The 22,088-nt window shown below is 36.2% G+C and overlaps 2 protein-coding genes and 1 long non-coding RNA gene across 5 annotated transcripts; 2 read left to right on the forward strand and 1 right to left on the reverse strand.

Annotated features, from left to right (window-relative positions):
* Positions 1 to 109: 109 nt before the first annotated feature.
* LOC121413993 lies at positions 110 to 2,311 on the forward strand. The gene is made up of 3 exons (XR_005969792.1): positions 110 to 535; positions 1,536 to 1,665; positions 2,143 to 2,311. It is a non-coding gene; the product is annotated as an uncharacterized LOC121413993 (long non-coding RNA).
* A 2,731-nt stretch (positions 2,312 to 5,042) lies between these two features.
* On the forward strand, positions 5,043 to 12,207 carry LOC121413995 (LYR motif-containing protein 2-like). Its single transcript, XM_041607028.1, has 3 exons — positions 5,043 to 5,130; positions 8,297 to 8,437; positions 9,413 to 12,207. Exons 1-3 carry the CDS (start codon positions 5,086 to 5,088, stop codon positions 9,488 to 9,490), a joined length of 264 nt encoding a protein of 87 aa, XP_041462962.1. The 5' UTR covers positions 5,043 to 5,085; the 3' UTR covers positions 9,491 to 12,207.
* Positions 12,208 to 12,260: 53 nt separating this feature from the next.
* On the reverse strand, positions 12,261 to 21,157 carry LOC121413994 (zinc metalloproteinase nas-37-like). Of its 3 annotated transcripts, none has more exons than XM_041607025.1 (8): positions 21,052 to 21,157; positions 19,400 to 19,826; positions 18,119 to 18,181; positions 17,202 to 17,390; positions 16,167 to 16,287; positions 14,698 to 14,818; positions 13,752 to 14,076; positions 12,261 to 13,208 (listed from the first exon to the last, which is right to left on the reverse strand). In XM_041607025.1, the coding sequence occupies exons 2-8, from the start codon at positions 19,752 to 19,754 to the stop codon at positions 12,937 to 12,939; spliced, it is 1,446 nt and encodes a 481-aa protein (XP_041462959.1). In that variant the 5' UTR covers positions 19,755 to 19,826; positions 21,052 to 21,157; the 3' UTR covers positions 12,261 to 12,936. The 3 variants fall into 3 exon arrangements, with proteins under 3 accessions (XP_041462959.1, XP_041462960.1, XP_041462961.1); XM_041607026.1 differs by having other exon boundaries at positions 19,400 to 19,954; positions 21,052 to 21,151; XM_041607027.1 differs by lacking the exon at positions 21,052 to 21,157 and adding an exon at positions 20,910 to 21,031.
* Positions 21,158 to 22,088: the final 931 nt, after the last annotated feature.

The raw sequence follows: 22,088 nt of genomic DNA on the forward strand, positions 1-22,088 counted from the left end.
CTGAATCCCCAGCCTGACCCCCATCCCAGAAGAAAAAAAAAAGAAAAAAAGAAATCCTACGCTGGGGATCTTCCATCACGGTCACCCACAGAGATACGATATTACGTAAGCTCCCGAAGGGAGCTAGAGAGGTAACTCTTTTCGCGCGTTTTTATTTCCCATAGGTTTTGTACACAGCCAATATGGCTGCCGGCGGACAATTTGAAGGGTGATTTTGGAGGGTCAATGTTTTATTCATAAGAATGACGTCAAATTACGCAAAATACACTTCTATGATTGGCTAAGAAGCTAATGTTTTATTCATATCTTATGAATTAAACACGTTTTTTCCTTCCCACAATTCCCTACGAGATCTGTGCGAAGTGTTGTTCTTTTGGACTCTGCGAATTTCCAGTTTTTACAACGAAATAGCTCGACTAATCATCTGTTTATAGAATTGATGTTCGAAATCGTGATTTCGGAGTGAACTTCATTGGAGCAGAAAATCTTGGAGGGAACATCAATATTAATTTAATGACATTCCATAAGAATAAAAGTAAGTTAAGTTCATTTTCATGTTTTGATCTCACTTGCAATGGTGATGTGTTTGCCGGGTTCGGGGCCCATCCCGTATTACTTTACTACGTAAACCCCATTTCCATACACTCCCATTTCTTTTGCCTGAATTCCAAATAAATCATCTGTAAGTTAGTTAGTTTCTCCAAAAAATAGGCCTAACTTACCATTTGTCGTAGACCTTCATCGAAATGCTTCATGTAGGCAAAAAGTAAACCTGTATTTCAGTTTTATTGTCAATTATCAGGGGTAGATGTGGACTTGTTTCCGACCTCCTGTTTTAGTAACGACAAACTGTCGATTTTGGTCAGAGCGAGATCCGGCCTTGATATCGCCGGCACTAGCCGGCTAGCGAGATTGTCGATGTAGTCATGGGGTATGAAAATAGCGGGGACGGACTAGGCCCAAACTTCAAGCTTGAAAGTTGAAGTTTAGGCCTAGTCCGTCCACGCTATTTCATCTTCATATGAATAAGTATAATTCTCAGCAGCTTCTTTTATTCAGAAACTTTTTACTTCAGAGTAATCATGAATGAAATCCAATTGATTTAGTGTTAGGATTTGATTTTGAATGAAATGACTTAGACGTAAATCAAGTTTCTATTTGAACAGGATGCCCTGGGCCTGGCCTGGGGTGGTATTCTGAAAACGTTTTTATTACATAGTTATTACTTCATTCAAATGTGATGTGATTCTTTAGTTATATACAGGACCAGCATTGACCAGGTCCTGATTCAGCTATACAGCTGGAGCAATATGTGGTTACATTCATTTTACTTTAATAAACATTCGGGTACCTGGTATGCATATGCCTCTGTGAAACTTCATGATAGAGAGAGAATGAAGTTTTTGGACCAGATAATTTAGTTTGGAATATTCATACTTCGATGATATGGGCAGCTGGATTTTTTAAAATATTGTTTAAGAAGAGTAGTTTTATTTATCTCTAATACTCTCAAACTAAAAAAATGTTTATTGCAGATCCAATAGGACGAAGATCTTAGCAGTTCACACCCGGTCAGAGGGACAAAATTGAGAACCATGCAGATCAGCTGCAAGTGTGAGTTACACTCTAATGAGGAACAGGACATCTGAATTGGAAAATTGCAAGGTATGCTTGTTGTTTTAATAATAATACAGGCTGTATCTAAGCTAAAAGTCTAAATCTAAATAAATAAATATTCCCTCTTCAGTTTGGGGGGAGGGGGGGGGGGGGTATGGCTAATTGAGCTGAATCAAGATAAGATATCATGTACAATTAAAGCTCCATTGATAGTTAATATTTGCTTGAATTCAGATTCACCAGTATTTCCATTTTCACCGACCATACCTTCTGTCTATGTACATGTACATAAAAAACATGATATTAACAGTTATCATCTGATAAATATTTCAATTAATTTGGATTCTTTATTATCAAAACATACTGTAAATAGTTATATTGATATATCAATTTATCTGGATGTAGGACAAAAGTGACAAAAGTATTGAATAGAGTTTAAATCTTCTTAATAAAACTGGACTAGATGAGTAAAAATAATTTACATCAGCATCTCATTTTGTTCTTTCTCTATTTTTTACAATGCAGGTTTCCCACTGTCCAAGCTGTTTAAGTACTGGTATCACAAGTACCAAGATGGAAGATATATGAAGGCCAAGCTAATAAGTAGTTACTTCAAATTAATTTGAATAGATATATCAACAAAGCAGTGAATGTTCTTTAAACTGCACATCTGTAGAAAAGAGTTCAGGTTCATCAGCGGCAATGACATTAAAGTATACAAAATTTCACACAAAATACAAGGAAGAAAAATTTTTTCCAATGGGCAAATGTATCACCTTTTATTAATATTTAATATTTCTACTAGTTCTTGAAAGTTTTTGTGAAATTAAATAATTTCCAGTTTAAAGGACTATTGTATACAAGACAAAAATTTATATTTTGAAATAAAAATCATGCGTAGATAAATGTTAATAAAGGTGATCAGAGGATTAAGAAATAATTTTAGTATCACTCCTGGACCTCATTCCATAAACAAGTTATTACTATTGTAATCTTGTCACTATGACAATTACCATGGTAACAGGGCTGAGCAAGAAATCAAGGTCTTTATGGTAGCTGCAATGGGCTTGGACAAAGTTACCATAATTGCAAGTCGTCATATAATGGCTCAATAATTATGTAGGGATATTAAATTGCATTTATTGTTATCTTACTCAAAGTTTTGAAATGGGTTTCCTCTGCAAAAAATATATAAATAGACTTTTAAAAATAGATTGAATTCTACCCACAATATCAAATTTTGTTAGTGATTCACTGACTTGGAAAGGCACTGTTTAGGGAGATTCTTGAATTATGCCCCCCCCCCTTTTTTTGTGGAGTGCTCTCACATTAGTAGAATATTTCTTGTCCGCAAATTTGGAAGGAATTTACCCTTTTTTTGAGTGACAAACTTGTGTGGAAAGAATAAACAGAATATTTCAGATTTTTATGCTCTTTTTATGAAACCTTGGATGCATCCCTCTTATTAATTATTAGGCTCATCAACATCTTTTGAGTGAAATTTTAATAAACATTGTATATTTTGACTTAAGTGTAGAAAATGTACTAAATCCTTTATTTTTTTAAAATCTAATTTAATGCTTGTAGACTCTAGTTGTTATGTTATTTTCAATGTTTCAGAAAATGGATTTCGTAATAAACATGTTAATTTTGAATTAAATTATCTGATCTTGGTCATTTTCATTTATTAATCACCAATTTGTGATGATATATTGCTACCAAAAAAATTTTATGCACAAATGGCACAAGATGTTGCACCTTGTACTCAATTGTGATACTACTGTGACATCATGAGAGCAAACAGCAGTTAATCAAAATATTCTTCAAGAGAAATAAGGATAAGAGTGGGAAAGTATGTAAAATGACAGGAGAATTATTTGCCTTTATGCATATATTTGTGTGTGTCAGTTTCTGAGAGAGAAAGAGAGAGAAGGGGCAGGAGATGGGGACAGTTAGAGAAAGTTGTTTGTTTTAGAAGAAGCAATCATGAGACCTTACTGTTCACGATGGGTATACGGGAGGGGAATTATTTCTACAAAATTTGGAACCTGTATATAAAATGTATTTTTCTTTCCATATAAAATTATACCAGATTCATTTCCAGTTGGAAATAAATATCCTATAGCCTACGATCGGTTTGCTCTCCTGCCTATAGATAATTTTGAGAATCCCCCTAAAATATTGTACCTAGGTCATGGTTATTGATATGATAATGACATAGAAGTCGCCATTTAAAATTAAGTGCTCCTGACTGCTATTCATAATAGGACCTATATTGGGGACTACAATAATTATGTAAAAGTATTTGATTTGTTCTTATTATTTTTTAAAATTATGAAATAAAGGTTCATTTTGTTTTCTGTTCCGTAATTAAAAATAAAAAGAAAAGATAGAAATATAAATGAAGAGTTTGGTTGCAAAAGGGGTTAGGTCCACTTTTTACCATTCTGAGAAAATCCATGTTTTTATTCTTACCTATTGCATTACTCAACTAAATTGTCATGTATACTAGCCTATCATGTGAACATAAAATTGGCCGGGTATAAAAGAAATCTACCTGTTTTCATTTTTTTTTCTATATATTCTTTAAAACATCATTTTGGACCTAAACCCTTTTGCAACTATACTGAAATGAATCCAATCAATTTTGATTTAAAAAGTGATTTTTCTTTGCCACTTTTATTCACGTTTTCATGTGAATTTCAAATTTTCTTTGGTATCATCTTATAGAGCTACTAAACATCTATACATTGCGACAAAAAAAATCAAATTTGATGAAAAATGGACCTAACCCCTTTTGCAAGTGAGCTCTTCAAATAAGGGCTTCAGAAACATAAAGAGATGCCATCGTAATTACATTCAACCATTATTGTCAACCGAGGAACACTTATACGATTTAAGGGAAAAAAATATTATGGCAACATTTTCTTTGGGATCTTCTTCTGTAATAGTGAATGTAATTAGTAAAAAGAAAATTATATGAAAAGAGGGCAAATCAAGCTCAATTAAATTCCCTCCCATAAAGTTTCCAGTTATTGCTTTCGCAAAGATCCTGGCAACTTGCAGCTAAAATAAATCAAAGGTGCAGTAATAATCGTGACAGGCAATAACAAATAGATCAATAAAAATAAGATTACATGTACTTAAGAATGAATGAGTGTAATGATGTCATAATCACAAACGATATTAAATCAGGTCGCGCATTATGCTAATTAGTGACCAAATGCTCATTTACATATTTTTACGCTATGCGCGAAGGACGTTTAATGACCACGCCTCCATTTCGCTGGTGTACCAAAGCAGTGGCGGTGTCCATAGGCTTGTACATGTAAAATGGGAGCAGTGTGCACTTTTGACCCTCCAAAATTTTCTTCAATTCTGACCGGATGCAGAAGCGGAGTTTCCACCCCCTGCGGTCACCTAAGTTGTGCGCCCTCTCAGCTTGGGAAAATTATATAACAATTCAAGATGGCAGCCTCCAGGATCCCACCCGCTGCGATGAGTTTGAAGCAGGTAGAGTTTCTACTTCCACATTAGAGACTATGTGAACACCTCATTTTGATAATTGAATCATTATTGGGCATTATCGTGATATAGGTAACCACCATTCACTTCATACAGCAGCGCTTTATTCAGTCGCACGCACGGTTCCCTATTTCCACCTCCATTCACTTTGTACACAAATGCGCGTACACAAATCTATGAGTGGTTTCCAAAACCACGATTTGGCCCATTATTGTTATTATTATACAATTGTCAGTGGATATCCTTAACTAAATGATGACTACTGTGTTAGTGTTGTCCGATTTCTCTAATTTCAGTCCCATCCACTGTGTTTTTTGTTGTTTTTCTCTCTGCATCAGTGCATGCGCTGGAAATCAGGCTGGATTCCATGAATTCCAGGACCACTCACACAACATGCGAGGTTAGTAATACTAACCTCGCACAACGCATGTGGTTTCATAGTGGACTTTGACGTTTTCATTCATCACACGAATGTGAGGGAATTAGAAACGCCAAACGTTTCAGTATTTCTCCACTAATGTAATGATTTCTTTTTAATAAATTTAGTTTAAAAAAACAAAATGAAGTGGAAATTATTTATAAAACTGTTTTTATCGCTTACCTCCAAGTCTCAACCAGGATACTCCGTTCGATCCGTCCTTAATACTGCGGTGGAAAGTACGCAAACAACAATCGAAAAGCAATTTTTCGTATCGAACATTCTCAATTCAAGTCGTCAGCGCATAATAGGAAATTGTACCAAAAATCAACAGGTTGCATCTCATGTATAGTGAGTGGTTGTATTACCGACCGGCCTTGTATTACCGAACGTGCGCATCGTACGCGTCAGAAAATAATTTCATACGCTCCATTCTTTGCAACATCCTTCCAAAGAGAACTTGAATAGAAAGATGATGAAAAATGGTCAAAACACATTTTCAAAGTCTTAATATTCTAAAAATAATAAAATATGGTCAAAATAGCTCATCAGTGATTTTGTTGATTTCTCAACTTTTCCCATTGAAAACACACGTTCGGTAATACGACACCTTTTTCAGGTGACCAAAATATTCACATCCGAAGAGGGGTCTGATTGGAAGCTAATATCATCAAAAGAAAAAACGATTTCGGCAAATTTTTTACATATTTATATTTTGTAGGTAATTGTGTATTTATGGTGAAAGTTTGGTGAATTTCATGAGAATAATATTTTTGAAATGATTGAATTCATGAAAAGTGTTCGGTAATACGATCCACTACCATATATACTTATTGGTAAAGTACGCCATCTTTTGACAAGATGATGATGAAAGTGGATTGAACGAGCAAGAAAATAATGCTGATCGCCTAGAATGCAGCTAGCTTGCAAGACCGTAAACAAAGGTACGGTAGGCACTTAAGAACCAAGTTTGAAAGGACACTCGTAAAATTACGTCACTCTCGCGATGAATAATCATTAGATCGTGGTCGTGCGTGTTCAATAAAAACTCTCTGCATGCATGCACTCAGTGTGTATTGAACACGCACGACCACGATCTAATGAATATTCATCGGCGAGAGTGACATAATTTTACTTGGTTCTTAAGTGCCTACCGACTTTGAAATAATATCGCGCGCCCTCTTTAGGCAAAAGTTGATATCAACGCTGATCAAGAGACATCTACGTGAAGATCACGAAAAATGCTCTTATTTTATTCAAAACAACACCAAACAGAATTCAACAAACGATCCATATGGTTCGGTAAGTGTCATAGAATAAATATAATGCTTAGCTACGATGTAAAGTCATAGTTATTTTAGTAAAAAGGGTGTGAAAGATTCGCGTGCACCAGGTGCATATGAATCCTTCACACACGAGACGATTTGAAACCATGAGTGTTCCAGGACCTGGAACATGTGGAACAAACATAAACAAAGGCTAGTTTTAGCGTGTTGAGGAAGAAATAGCGCACTTGCTTTCTGTAGTCACCTTGTCTTAACTTTTAACATGTTTAATCTACGTCTTAATCATTTCATGGCCTTTTTCCAGTGAATTTTATTTAATTATGGCAAGTTCCCCTAACTTTTATTAGATCAGGCAGATACGCATATCACATCAAAATCCCCGAATCGTGTGCAAAGTAAATGGGTGCGCAGACATGGGGCATTTTTTCCAAGAATATCATATTAGAGGCAGCGTAGCTCAGTCGGTTTGAGGGCATGTTTCGGATTATCGGATAAGATCGTAGATCTCATCGTGAGGGGTTCGAGTCCCGCTCATGCCGAAACGCGTCTAACAAAAAATCTGATGCTATAGCGTTGTGTGTTATGGTGCCTCACCGCTGTATTCAGTGCAGGTATGAATGCAGTTGGAAAACACTCCGTCCATCGGAAAGGACGCAAATGTTGGTCCCGTGTATAGGAGAGTCACAACCTATGCACGTTAAAACCAATACACTATTCGTCAAAGAGTAGGGTGTTCACCCGGTGTATTGCACCTGCCGGTCCTGGTAAGTCAAGTCAATCTTGACGTTCATATGCCATAATAATCAATATAATGATTGTGGGCATTAACGGAAAGACAAGACGAGACATATATTTCTTTCATATTTTTATGAGATATTTGGCACACTAACTTATTATGATATAAGGAACATTATCGATTGAAAAGATTTTGTGAAATATAATTTTAAATTTCAACTCAAATCGTTAAGTGCACAGACTTGGGGACCACCATCATCATACTAGATTAGATCCAAGATTTGATCTTGCTAAAAAGTCTTGAAACGGGTTTGAATCCTGCACTTGATGGCCAATGAACCTGTGCTAGGCATTTCAACAGTGCAGCATCTTAGAGTTTTACTTTTAGACTACTACTACTAGATCAAGGCCTATATTGTAAGCAATTATTGCTGATCTAGTTGTTCCAACTTATCATGGGCTATACCTCTGCATATGTGCATTCACTTTTTTTTTAGAATCTATATCAAGTGACTAGTTTCGTTTCATTTCATTTAACGTTGAATGGTACTAGGGGAAAAAATAAAGTTTACCAAAATTTGATGCAGGCTGTAAGGCTGTAACGTGTTCCAGCCTAAATTATTATATTTGACCAGTGATGCATTCAAGGCATGTGTCTCATTTTGTTCGATTCATTTTCATTTTTGTGTATATTGTGTTTTCACTTCCTCTGTAGTTTATGCTGCGTCAGCAGGTGATTTCACTTTACCGAGATGTGTTCAGAGCTCTACGTGCTATGCCTGATGACGCACAGAAGAAAGAGGTGAAAGCCTGGGCAAAGGAAGAGTTCCGTAGGAATCAACATCACAAAGATGAGGTGAACATTCTTCAGGTTTTATGATGATGATATTGTGGTTATTGTTGGGAATATTTCAAGCCACATAACATTAAAGAAGAATGAAACCTTTGCAACAAGATAGCTTGAGTGAAAAGAGAAAAATCAAAGAAACAGATCAATGAAAGTTTGAGAAAAATCTGACAAATAATGAGAAATTTATGAGCATTTGAATATTTTGATCACTAATGCTATGGAGATCCTCACATTGGCAATGCGACAAAGATGTTTGATGTCACTTGTGAACAACCCTCCCCATTACTTTTGTATATATTTCACTTAAACTGTCTCTTTTATTACATCTATCATTAGATCATGTGTTCTTTCTAATGAAGGGCATGAAATACAGATTTTCAAAGAATACATCATGGATAAAGAGTTTGTATCACCAAAGAAAAAGCAATTTAAGGTCCATCAAAGGGAAAGTTGTTCACATGTGACATCACACATTTCTGTTGCATTGCCAATGGGAGGATCTCCATGGCATTAGTGATTGCAATATTCAAATGCTCATAACTTTCTCATTATTTGTCTGATTTTTCTCAAACTTTCTTTGGTCTTATTCTTTGATTTTCTGTTTCGACCCAAGCCTACTTGTTCCAATGGTTTCATTCCCCTTTAAATTATGAATTTCTATACACAGTACATGTATAGGGTCACAGTAGATCTAATATTCCATACAAAATCAAATACAATACAGTAAAATCAATGGAACAAGTACACAACAAAATTTAGAAAAACCTGATACAGCCTGAGATGATTGGGTTTGTTGAATTGTAGGCTTTCTAGAAGAAATATTGATTTTAGAATAGTTTCAATGAATTTCATTCCCATCAATACAACAAGAATTTGTAATTTATATGAAAACAATTAGCAATCTCTCTTATAAAATGAGATTGTTAGTTTATTTTATAAAAAATTGTATAAAATGTTAATAAAATGTCATTGTTTTTATAGATGGTGATTAAGATGCTGCTGACTCAAGGCCGTCAATCTCTCAGAGAGCTCCAGAAGACTGTCAATATGGCTAGGTGATGACCACAGATTAAACTCTGAGCCAGTGCATAGATGTCCACATTCAGCTGAGCATACTGATGGGGGCTAAAGCAATCTGGACATCATTGACTCTTCCTGAGGATGAAATTCTGTGATTTTACTATCATGCAACTGAAGTATACTTTTCAAAGATTATTCAGAGGAGAGGATCAAAATGTAGAAGTCACTGATTTTGTCAAGAGCAGTTTTCTCAGGACTCACTGAGCATACTGTTGTAGCAATCTGGATATCAACTCAGGCCCTCAGGGTGAAAATAAATTCTGGAATCTTGAAGTAAACTTCTCAAAGGTTATTCCAAGGAGATGATTTGAACCTGAAAATGATTCGGTCAGGACTTCTCAGGACTTGGTGAAGCAAGGATCTTCAGTAAGGTGAGGAAAATGACATGACTTTCAGATGACAAGTTCCATTGACAAAAATGGACTGTTTGTTGATGTAACAGATATTTTAGAAAATACTGTATAGTTTTACCAAAAAAAAAAAATTAAAAGTTCTTTATTTAGCAGTTGCACAAAAGAGATTGATGGTATGCCATCAGACATAATGGAAATAGCTTCAACTAGGTAAGTCTGTTTTGTCGACTGATTGGAGGTGTGATAGCTAAGTCGGTAGAGCAGGGTTTTCCGATTCCAGTGACCCGGGTTCGATTCCCACTTTGTGTGCTAGTGGCCTTTGGTAAGGCATTAGTTCTCATTACCAGGTAACCCTTGGAGAGGACCATAAGACCTTGGTCCTCTAGTTGCTTACTTATTCATTCTTTCTTAGCAATCAGGTAAAAAAAAATCACTAGCGTTTACTATCATTAGGACTGTAGCATTAGTAAGCAACCAGAAGACCAAACACTGTTCCTCTTATTTTGAGGGATGTAGGAATGAGTATTGACCTTAGTGCATCAAAATTATATCTAATTAAAGTTTGTGCATGATGAGACATCTGCAACTACCAAGATGTGTGATAATGAACTCACTGAATAGGCCTCGGCTATTTTTAAACGAGGGGACTAAAACTCAAAAGAGTACAACCATGCTGAGTTCAAAGTAACCTTGTGTTTCGTATTCATAAGGCAAATAGTAGGCATGGATTTCAGCTGGGGAAATTCCATTAATCCCCTGCTAGTAATGAAATCCATAATTCAAATCAATCCTAGATTTTACTGCAGACACAGCTGCTAGGTCAGTATCAACAAACAATATGGCAAAAACGAATACAAATATAAAGATATGAAAGGCTTATTCGTGTGAGTCGGGTGTGACATCTATCTGCTTATCTGCATAAGTTGACTTTTTTCAGATTCTAATCAATAATTTAGACTTGGGGGTATTTCACAAAGATTTAAGATTGACTTATTGTCACACTTAAATGCAGAAGCATACATAATATGCAACATTCAGTCTTATTGATCAATACGCAGTATTGCACATCTTCGTCGCATGATCTGATCAATGCGACCATACGCAACTAGAAATTTAAGTGCAACTTGAAGTCATACATAATGTTTGTGAAACACCCCCCAGATTTGGCAGATTATGTAAAGCACGATATAAATATACTTCCAAGAAAAAAATTCTTTTTAGTCAAATTGATGTTGTGATACCCCAAAATTAAAGAAAGGCAGATTCCATGATCACATGTTATACACTGAGCTTATTGCATTTTCTCTGGAAGCTGTATAGGGCGAGATTGGCGATGTTCATACCATCTTATTGTGTATTTACTAACTCAACTCAATAGGCCTTAATTTGCCAGAAGCTCAAGGGATAGGTAACAACAGAACAAAGGGCACCTCCTCTACTAAAGAGTAATCCTTTCATTGATGAACTGGTTATTGATTTCCTTTCATAAGCGATGTTATGCTTATTAAAGTGGCAGCCTCACTTGCATTTGACCAACAGCCCTTATATCTACAAACTCAACACATAGCATTTTATCCATGTTCTGTGTTTGCAACCACATTACAACATACATGCTTTTTTACCATAATGGATGAAAATGAGAAGTTTGGTCATTATTATACTCCTTTATTTCAATTTTTGTTGTTTGATTATTGCAGACAAAATTTTTGCACTCAAAGTAGATCATAAAACATAATCATTATCCAAACGAATGCTTATTTCCTTTGGAAAATCTTGATGAGCTTTAGTTAGAAATTGTTAGTTCAACCATACGTCTGGGCCCTCGTAACACAAAGAATAGGACGAATAGCAAATATGAAAGAATGCTTCTGATTGGTTCCTGGTCAGTATTTTTAGCCTAATGCACGTGTGACATTGATCCTTATTGGTCAGTTAATTTAGCGATTGATCACTAATCTGTTACAGAGTCCATGCCAGGATGTGGTATCGTTTGTATGATTATTTCATGTGGACTGATTCATCTTTCCCATTTAATATTTCATCATTATTTAATTAAGTTATTTGAAGGTCTTTCTTTTGATTAGAGAACAACAAAACATGATGGTAAATCAGAACTCACCAAAGAATTGTGGATTCATATATCATTTATTCTAGTGCTAGTAGCCTATATAAGGGAAAACTCGGTGGCCTTAAGTAGGGATTAATGCAAGAACAAATCAACAAGTCAGAATGGAATTGTGTACATAATTATGTTTTATTTCAGATTAATGTGTGGTGCTAGTGCAAATAAATAATATATGTTATACCAGATAAATCAAATATACATTTAAGCTGTTCAAAGTATTTTAGAGTATTTTATGCTGTCTTCTTTTTATTTTATTTTCCTTTTTTTTGGGGGGGGGGTCTTCCACATTAGCAGCAAAAGCTGATAAAGAACAGATCAAATGGGTTAATGACAGGAAAGTTAAGAAGTTAACTTTGTTGAGAAAGAAGGAGAGAGTAGTGCAAGAGAAGTTGTTAAGAGAAACAAGAGAGGGGAGAGAGTGGGTGAGAGAGATAAAAAGAGAAGAATAAGGAGAGGGAGGGAGGGTAAAAGAGAATTTGAGAGAATAGAATGAGAAGATTCGGCTAAATATGGTTTGAGAGAAAATGGAAGAGAGCGTGAAAGGTAAGGGGAAAATAGTTGGGCATGAAGAGAGAGCAGGGGAGAGAATGTGAGGAATGATAGGAAGAATATGATCAAAGGGAAAGTTAAAAAGAAAGGAAAGATGAAAAACTTATATTTGAAAAAAAGTTATTAGACAAGGCTGATCTATACATATATATATGGTGAAAGAAGTGGTGGCAATTGCAATAAAAAAATAGAAGGTAAGCAAACAGAAACACAGGGATATCTCAGGAAGTGCCAAAGTTTTTCAAACAATAACTTGACAGCTGCCAGTCTGTACTTATGGCACACCACGAATTCAGGGGATGTTCAATTTTCTTATTATTTCTATCAATTCTATATACATTTACATGAATATATTAGCATTTGAATATATACTAGTAGCCTCTAACTAAATTCATGTGTTATGAAGATGGACAAAGTTTTACATCACAGTACTCCCAGACGGTGTTCTTGAGTGTTGTAAAGCACCATGGTCTCTCCTGTCCTCCAGGATTCCGGCAGAAGTTATGATGTCCAACACCCAAACTCTCATTAATGGTGTCGTCCTCCGACATGTAGTCGTGTTCGTGTGGGTATTTCGACGTCCACTTTTGACAGGTGATGCCGCTCTCGGTGAAGTCCACATTCCCACGGTAGTCGCGTCCGTCGCCGCTTTCACTATTGAAGCAAGGCTCTGGTAAAGCATGAAAATGGAGAGTATCAAATATTTACTTATATCTAGGGGTAGGGTGGCGCTTGGGTATTTTGCAGGGAATTTGAGATGACCTGTATATTATGAGGATCTGATATCAATTGGAATATAGGGGTAATATATGATTACATGACAAGGACCTCTAATATTTTCCACCTTTTCTATTTCTTTTTAACTTTTTATCTTCCTTTTTCTATTCTTTTACTACTTTAAAAATAATCATATGGTTGACTCCCCCCCCCCCCCGGCCCAACCCATGAAATGCCAACTCGGAATTTATGATGCTGATGTATCCTGGTTATGATTTTGTATTTTATATTTTAATACATATAATAATTGTGTTAATGGATAGCCCTTTTTCTATAATGATAAATAATAAGTAGTTACACCAGCATTGACATATAGATGAAACCACAATAGTTCCTATCAAGGAATGCATGATTTACTTACACTGGTTGTAATATTCAGAAATCCATATATTCTAATTATAAAAAAAAATAATTAAATTAGTTATATCTTATATACCTTTCTTCTGTCTCCTGGCTGCTCTAACATTGCACTCATACAACCCTCTAGTCTGGGCAATGTCCAGCTCACTAAGCCCGTTGCTAGGTCGGTTCATGCTTGCTCTGACATCGGGGAGGAGTTCGCGGTATCTCTTCTTCATCCGTATCGTTGGCTTTCCATTGGCGCTGAAGGCGTTTGCGGAGTAATGCATGACGGACGCGAAGTCGTAGGGGTAGCCCAGGGACGTCACGTTGTCGATGTCGATCTTGTTGAAGTTCTCTTCTGTTCCTTGGGCGATGTTCCGCTGGACTATCTGGATATACTGATCTCGATCCTGACGACTCTACAGACGAACGAACAAAAAACTTGAAAATGAACTGTGATGGAATATGACGAAGCAGGCGCGTATCAGGGGGGGCAGAGTGCGTGTCGTCTATTTTGAGAACATCTCTTTTTATTATTTTCATTCGTGTATGTCGGACATTTTTTTTACATTATTGTCGCTATTCTGCCTCCCTCTTCTCCCCCCCCCCCCCCATATGAGCTAGCAAGGAAAGATAGTGGTGTTGGGTTGGAAAGTCCTGCATAATCATGACACTTGATAAGTTTTAGACAAAACGGGAATGCCCGGATCAGATGAGAGAGAAGGGGACTAGAGAGAGGAGAATGAAGAAGGTTACGCGAGGTGGTTGCCATCTCGCATTTCTACCCACACTGGAGTAAATCCTTTATGATCTTTGGTGATGATCCCGGGATGATGAGGGACGTGCCCTCTTTTGTTTTCGATTTGTTTAATCACCGCCTCTGCCGCCAATGTTGGCACCCCTTTAAAGAAGGTCATATTGCCCTCTTTAAAAGTTTAATGGTTATTGCAAACATGAACAAAGTTGTTGCAGGTGAGATAGTATACGCAAAGACATTTTAACAATCAGGGAAAGTTGGAGCACGATTGACTGATGCCTACCTGTTCATGCCAGTATCCGATAGCGTGTCCGAGTTCGTGGACGATAGTACTGAATACTTTACACCCTGGTCCCATGGATATCAACTGCTCCCCTCCCTGACGACCAATGAATGACCAACATCTACAACATAATGAAGAAAATAGATAACCTTCTTTAAGATAACGATTGCATTCTACACTGACGTCTCGAGTCTCGGGCGCTTGACAATTAAAATTGCACGACCAAGAAAAACGAGAAGCAATATATATATATTTTTAATGAGATAAATGATATTGAAAAAGGCAATGACATTGCTTCTTTGTATTATGTAAAATCTTTTACAAGTTAGATTTTTTTTATTACAGAAATGACAGATTTGTCGCTCGCTTGCGATTTTCCCCCGTAAACACCATATACGTCCCTTAATTTTGATGACGCTTTACATAACTGGCATGTCCACGCACACTGAAGAGTGGATTTTTTTAACTTAGTATTAGAAAAAATATCACGTGTTGAATATTTTAATCCATCAGTTTTCAGAACATCATTCATGATTCTTCTTAACAAAAATGTTATCAAACTGATTTCCATTTCAAACTCATAAATTCAGGGATTTAAATATAGATATTGAAGACACTTTGTCCATCCAAATCACATTGACATATTGAGTGTACACATGGAAATATATATGTACTTCTAAAACGAAGTAAGAAGAGTGAGAAATGTAAACAAGAATAAAAGGGAAAGTGTTAATTGTACGTATCTACTAGAATGATAATGACAATGAAATGGGAAACTGCATGAGAACAAACAAGTGCACTGTGGTGTAAAACAAAATCTTTAAAGGACAAGTCCACCCCAACAAAAACTTGATTTGAATAAAAAGAGAAAAAGTTAACACGCATAAAACTGAAAATTTCATCAAAATCGGATGTAAATTAAGAAAGTTATGGCATTTCAAAGTTTCGCTTCATTTCACAAAACAGTTATATGCACATCTCGGTCGGTATGCAAATGAGGGAACTGATGACATCACTCACTATTTCTTTTGTATTTTATTATATGAAATATGAGATATTTTGATTTTCTCATCATTGTCATGTGAAATGAAGTTTCATTCCTCCCTGAACACGTGGAATTCCATTATTTCAACATTTTGTGCTTCAGGCAAGGAGGTCCTAATCGTCAAATTCGTAAAAATTGAAATATTGTATAATTCAAACAATAAAAAACAAAAGAAATAGTGAGTGACATCATTGACTCTCTCATTTGGATGTAACTGGCTCGTTCGTATAACTATTTTGTTGAAAATAAGCGAAACTTTGAAATGTCATAACTTTCTTATTTTACATACGATTTTGATGAAATTTTCAGCATTGTGCTTGTCTGATTTTTCTCTATTGATTCAAATCAACATTTTTCTGAGGTGGACTTGACCTTTAAACAGAGGATTCTGAAATATGCATTACCTTGACGGTCTTTTACTTACCCTGGAAAGTAAGCGAATCTTAGGTAATCATGGTGAAATGGTTCCTTCTGAACAAATCTGATGCATGTATTCTGTTGCCAGTGACGTAGGGCAGATTTGATGAGTCTAACAGTTTCATGATCTGAGTAAATAAAAGGAACGTTATATAGTATCTGACTATATATCATGATATCCTATTTATGTAGTTCTCATGTTCATGACATATGCTCAATGAAGAACGGTGAAGGGCAAATATCATGCCGGACCTCGGGGGGGGGGGGGGGGGTAAGCAAGTGAATCCCTCCTCTCCTAATTTGCATGATTTTTAATTTTGAATTACTGTGAATGTGGTTCCTAAAATGGCGGTGACTTTTGACCTCTTTTTTTCCCTGTTTATTCGTCAGGAAAATGTTGCCCATCTTGACTATGTTTCTCAGATACGCCACTGGTCAGGAGAATGACAAGACTTGTATAAATATTTTCTAAATTATTGAAAAGATTCTTTACCGAAACATGTTGAATCATCAAAGAATATGACTGCTCCCTCCCCATCCCCATGAGTGCCCAGCAGTGGCGCTATATAAGAATCTATCATCATCATCACCGTCACCGCCACCACCATCATCAACATCACCATCACTATCATCATCATCACCATCGTCGTCATCACCATCATCTTCATCATCATCATCATATTATCATCACCATCATCATCATTATCATCACCATTACTATCATCATCATCACTATCATCATCATCATCACCATCACCATCATCATCATAATCTCTTCTTGCGACAATCCAATTAATCCAGGACGTTCCTGAGTTTCGTTGCTTTTAAATGTATAATCAGTTGCCCTCGAAGTGAAATGCCTGTGAATTTTCGCCTCTTTTTTTATCATGTTCATATATACATTACGTTATTCAACGGTTTTACTTCACCCCCCCCCCCCCCCTATCCCCGGGTATCTCTATTCAGCCTATAAATGGCTTCAGTGAGATATACTCTAGGCTTATAGATATTATCTCTATCCACAAATCTGGACCAGACTTACTGAAATCCGAATCTATTGTGTAAGGTATGATGGCGTCCGGCCATCGACGATCACGGCCTTCGATGATAGCACGACGTGATCGAGATCGAGACGACCGTTGACTCATACTCGACAGTCCCAGTTGTCTTCTCTGGTCCCAGTCCAGTACGATGTCACCCTCGAAGAAAGGAGTGACGAAAGAGCTTTGAGCTGTTAAAAAATAATAATATGAACTTGATAGGTTTTCTCTATAAGTTGATACGAATCCTCTTATTTTGCTGACTTATAGTCATTGAGTTTATTCTGTCTTCTGATAAATATCATTTATCCTTAATATTGTTATCATCATTGTCAGTATTATTGATTATTCTCTTATAATAATCCCATCCACACACCACTCCGGTCCACCCACCACCCCCCCCCTTTCCCTCTGTCTGTCTCTGTCTCTCCCCCTCTCACTCTGTCTGTCTCTCTCCTTCCCCTCCCCCTTTCTCTGACTCTCTTTCCCTCTCCCTCTTTCACACACTCTCTCATAAGCTCTCTCTCTCTTATTTCTCTATCTATCTATCTAGCTATATAGCTATAATTAAAGTTCAAGAAACTACGATGAGTAAAAAAGGCTAATGACAAATATCAAATAGTTAACGAAGGTTATAATAAAAATTAATACATTTCGCCCATTATCATCTCTATCTAGCTAGCTATATACAGCTATAATTTAAGTTCAGGAAATTATGATGAGCAAAAAAAATGTTAATAACAAATATCAAATAGTTAGCGATGGTAATAATAAAATGTTCATATCGATATATCGCTCATATATATCATGTACATGCCCTACGTGGCTACTTCTATTGATGTATTTAAATCTAAAACTTCCCTTTTCTTATATCCAATCCCTAATATGTAAATGCCAACTGAGTTTTGTTTGAACTTACTTTCACCATTTCGAGTTTGAAGCTGAATATTGCACAAATGTGAAAGGGGCGGTGGACAAATATCTGGAAGAAAGCATTGAAAATATAATCAAAACATCAAATTTAATCAAATAAATTAAGTTTTTAGTGATCTGATGGACATTCCATGAAAGAACAGTCGCAAATTATAAGATTGTAAATCAAGTTTTGCAGTCTGGATCATGGTTTGATTGGTTTATCTGATTGACTTCCACTACGCGGAAAACATAGCGAATGTGAAAGTTTGTCTTTCATGTCAACTTTGATAACTTGGTAAAGTAATTGATTGAATTTACATCAAAGGCAAACAAGCTATTAGTCATCCGGCGTGTGCTATAGCATGATAGCGAGACTCGTGTACTGATGATGATGTTGCATTAGCCTCATCCATTTTTTTCTATTAAAGGGGCGGGGCTTTTTAAGGAACAAGTCAAACAATAAACAAGCAAACATAGAATCATGATTTTTAAAATCCCTAGTAAGAAAACATCAAACTGATTACCAGCAAATTATATTCTGAAAATTTAAGATTTCAAAACAAGAAATATATATAGCCAAGTAAAAGAACATCGTCGTTTAATTCGCAATCGTGTTTTTTTTGGGGGGGTGGTAGTGCTCGATCCCAAGCCCTCCGTAAAAATCTCAAATCTTACTATTCAATTATTTAAGATTTATACTTCAACATAATCATGAACATAACTTCCATTTAATTTATTCCCTTAAAGATTTGTCCTGTGATTTCTATCAACAATATCTATATAAAAGTTAACTACTAAAATGTTTATTAAGGTCTCTATATTTCGTACGTTTTTGTAGGACTCCTAGTAGGAGGAGACTTGCTTCCAGATTTATTTCCCAAAATATATTCCGCCCCCTGAAAAGATTTGCCTCAGTACGCCAACGATGAGTGGATGAACTTGTACTGCAGCACGTCGAGCTTGTATGTCGGAATGGGACATAATTACATTACTTAAATCACCAATTCTTCAATCGGAATAAGGGCGATGCCGGTGAGAAATTATTTTGACAGAGGGAACATGATGGTCCGAACGTTACTTCATTTTTATTCATTTTATTACAAAGTTTTTAGAGTTATTCGACCTAAATCTCCTATTTTTATACTATTCTTAAGGCTTCCCTTTTTTTCTTCCATTTCTATCTTCTGTCTTTTTCTACTACTGAAAAAATTAATAGGGGTGCCTTCCCCCTGGTCCTAATGGCGACTTTATTAAAATTAAGAATTTATTTAACGAATGTCCTTACTTTTATTTATTTGCCACGGTTCTCTCGACTCTTCGGCTTCATTGCTCGACATCGCTTTTGTCATCGACCTCTGTATCGAAGAAGCACTTCTCACTTGACGGTGGTCATCGACATCTATCGCGGTCAGGTCACCGGCTACGAGTGGCCAATCGATCACGGCTCGGCTTCCAATGGGCAACGGATGACTTATCGTTATCATGATAAGAATGAAGAACTGCGAGTTCATCGATCTTGAAGGTGATACAGCTGAATTCATCTTCTTTAAGTTCAAATTTATTGTTACTCGCAAATCATTTCCAGGCAAATCTTCAGGTATTACAGAAAGTTTCCCGATTTTGAATACTCGAAACTGCATTTAAATTAAAGATGATTGTGTCTCCTCTCCACTGTATTGTAACCTAGACTCTGATGGTATGATGACTTTTTCCTGTCCAGAATATAAAAGGAGAGAGTTCAAAAGGCACTACCAATGTTTTATAAAGCAGATTCCTCTCTACACCGTTGATATGCACAGGATACATTCAATCAAAATCCGATAATATTTCGGCGCGAAATCTACATGATTCAGAAGCGAAAAGAAAATCAAAATAACTGGCATGAATTTTCAGAAGAGGAAAACAATAATGCTGCTTTAGCTCTGTCTGCTCCCCCATTTATATATTCTCAACATTCTGGAAAATTTAATGATTTTTTTATGTTCTCTAAATGATTACAAGAAAAGGCAAATCTAATTTTCCGTCATTTCGACAGTCATAATAGCGGTTGATGACGAAGTTTGTGCTAGTCACACCCACGAAACCATCTCGTGACCGATCAAAACTGTTACAATATACGAATGACATACAATCTGTCGGTTTGGAGTCGGTTTCGTTGATGAGACAGTAGCGTGACATTGACATGAGCACTATACCACGACTGGCGGGTCTGCTCAGAAACACTAAATTAAATAATATGATTTCCACAAATATCGGAGTCGGCATGTTCGGAAATCATAATGGCACCTGTCTGAAATTCTGAATTATCTTGTTTTCCCGTGAGAGAACATACCGTTATATGGTGAGAATGTTTGGACTCATGTCGTAACATCCTGTATTCCACAAAATAAACAAACACAGAGCTGCATCATAATATCCTATCTTTACAATTAAAAATCAAAAGTTTGATAGGTTTTTGGAATTTTGGCAAGAGACTTCCGGTGTCGTGAGTAAGGTTGGGGTAAATTTGTTAGCCAGGACCATCATCATCAATCAATAGTTTTTAGGTAAAAATATTTCACAAAAATTACAATTATCATTCTTACTTCCTGTTGTTAAAATTAAGATTTTGATGATGTTTTTTGAAGGTGGACACCACACGTGCCCGTCCAAACAACAATAACGATAACAGTGATATTAATTTGAAGTGGGAAAAGAAAATATATACGAAGATGATACAATAATAATAAAATTGAACACTTCTAATAAAAACCTCTATTTCGGCAGAAAATACAATTGGGTGAAAATCCACTCACTTTTTTCGTTCATGTCATTTACCATATCATGGTTCCCATATACGAAAAAAACACACAACTATACCAATAAATCAACTTGTCACAATGTCACTTTTAAAGACAATTCTGTCTCGATGATGATGGCGACGATCATAATACTCACGTTCAAAAGCAAAGAAGATAAACATGAAATGGTGACATTACAAAATCGTCGGTGTAAGTTGTCTGGCATGTTAAGTATAGTAATGATCACCTTCCACTTAGTTCAAGTTCGTGCAGCGAGTAATTCATTTAAACCTTTGTGCTTTTGATAGATGCTTCAGTATGGACTACGGATTAAGATTAAAGGCTTTGGGTCAATGGCTTTGAGTCTAATCAACAGAAAGTTTAACAAGAAAGGAAATTACAAATTCAAAAGAATAATAGTGGCCCGCGATAACCACAAACGGGTCCATCTGGATATGACAAGGACATGGTTTGGGGATTCTGAGAATCTTTTCACAGAATAATCAAGATAAAGATCACGTTGAAACGGGGGAGCGGGCACGGGCGACCCACCCCCCTATTTTTTTTCAAAAACTGATGAATATCGGGATGGAGAAAGTATAAACACGTGAAGAGGGCTTTGCTCCGTGTGATTTAGAAAATGACGTCCATGCCGTCGTCCCCCTGCTGAGGACCACCCCCCCCCCCATCTCGAAAAATTCCTGGGGTCGCCCTTGCCCTGAAACCTCAACCGTCGACTGAACGTTAATTCTCTACTATATCCCTCTTTTCTCCCCCCCCCCCTCATATTTTCCTGTTTGCCCTTGCTGAAGTTATTGGTGTTGACGTATGATACTTTGTGTAATAAATTTACTTCGTCATGAATTCAAATCACTATCGTAGATGTCATTTCATTTTCGATAATTTCAACGATTTGTTAAATTTCTTGAACAGATTAATCTCACTAAATGAAAGGTAACAACGCGAATCGCGAGCTGACAGAATTTTTTATTGATACATTTCAAGCACATTTTGTTATGATTATACTGAGTGATGCTTACGTGAAACGATTTATCGGTACTATAGACGATTCTATTTTTTATCTTAGAATTCTGTCCATAATTTGCGACTCAAATAATGCGAACGCAAATACGGCCTTGATTTTTTTTTATATAGGCCTTCTGAACTAAAACGTGACATTAAAGACAATTTTGT

The sequence above is a fragment of the Lytechinus variegatus genome, chromosome 4 (genome assembly GCF_018143015.1).
Source record: "Lytechinus variegatus isolate NC3 chromosome 4, Lvar_3.0, whole genome shotgun sequence".
In the NCBI taxonomy this organism is placed as follows: Eukaryota; Metazoa; Echinodermata; class Echinoidea; order Temnopleuroida; family Toxopneustidae; genus Lytechinus; species Lytechinus variegatus.

Excerpts from the sequence above, each read along its gene's own strand:
- LOC121413995 (XM_041607028.1), top strand. The coding sequence starts at position 5,086 with ATGGCAGCCTCCAGGATCCCACCCGCTGCGATGAGTTTGAAGCAG. Across the intron at positions 5,131-8,296 it reads CTGCGATGAGTTTGAAGCAG|TTTATGCTGCGTCAGCAGGT; the intron begins GTAGAGTTTCTA and ends CTTCCTCTGTAG. Across the intron at positions 8,438-9,412 it reads ATCAACATCACAAAGATGAG|ATGGTGATTAAGATGCTGCT; the intron begins GTGAACATTCTT and ends TTGTTTTTATAG.
- LOC121413994 (XM_041607025.1), bottom strand. The coding sequence starts at position 19,754 with ATGCAGTTTCGAGTATTCAAAATCGGGAAACTTTCTGTAATACCTGAA. Across the intron at positions 16,288-17,201 it reads CACAATAGATTCGGATTTCA|ATCATGAAACTGTTAGACTC; the intron begins GTAAGTCTGGTC and ends TTATTTACTCAG. Across the intron at positions 14,077-14,697 it reads TCGGATACTGGCATGAACAG|AGTCGTCAGGATCGAGATCA; the intron begins GTAGGCATCAGT and ends GTTCGTCTGTAG.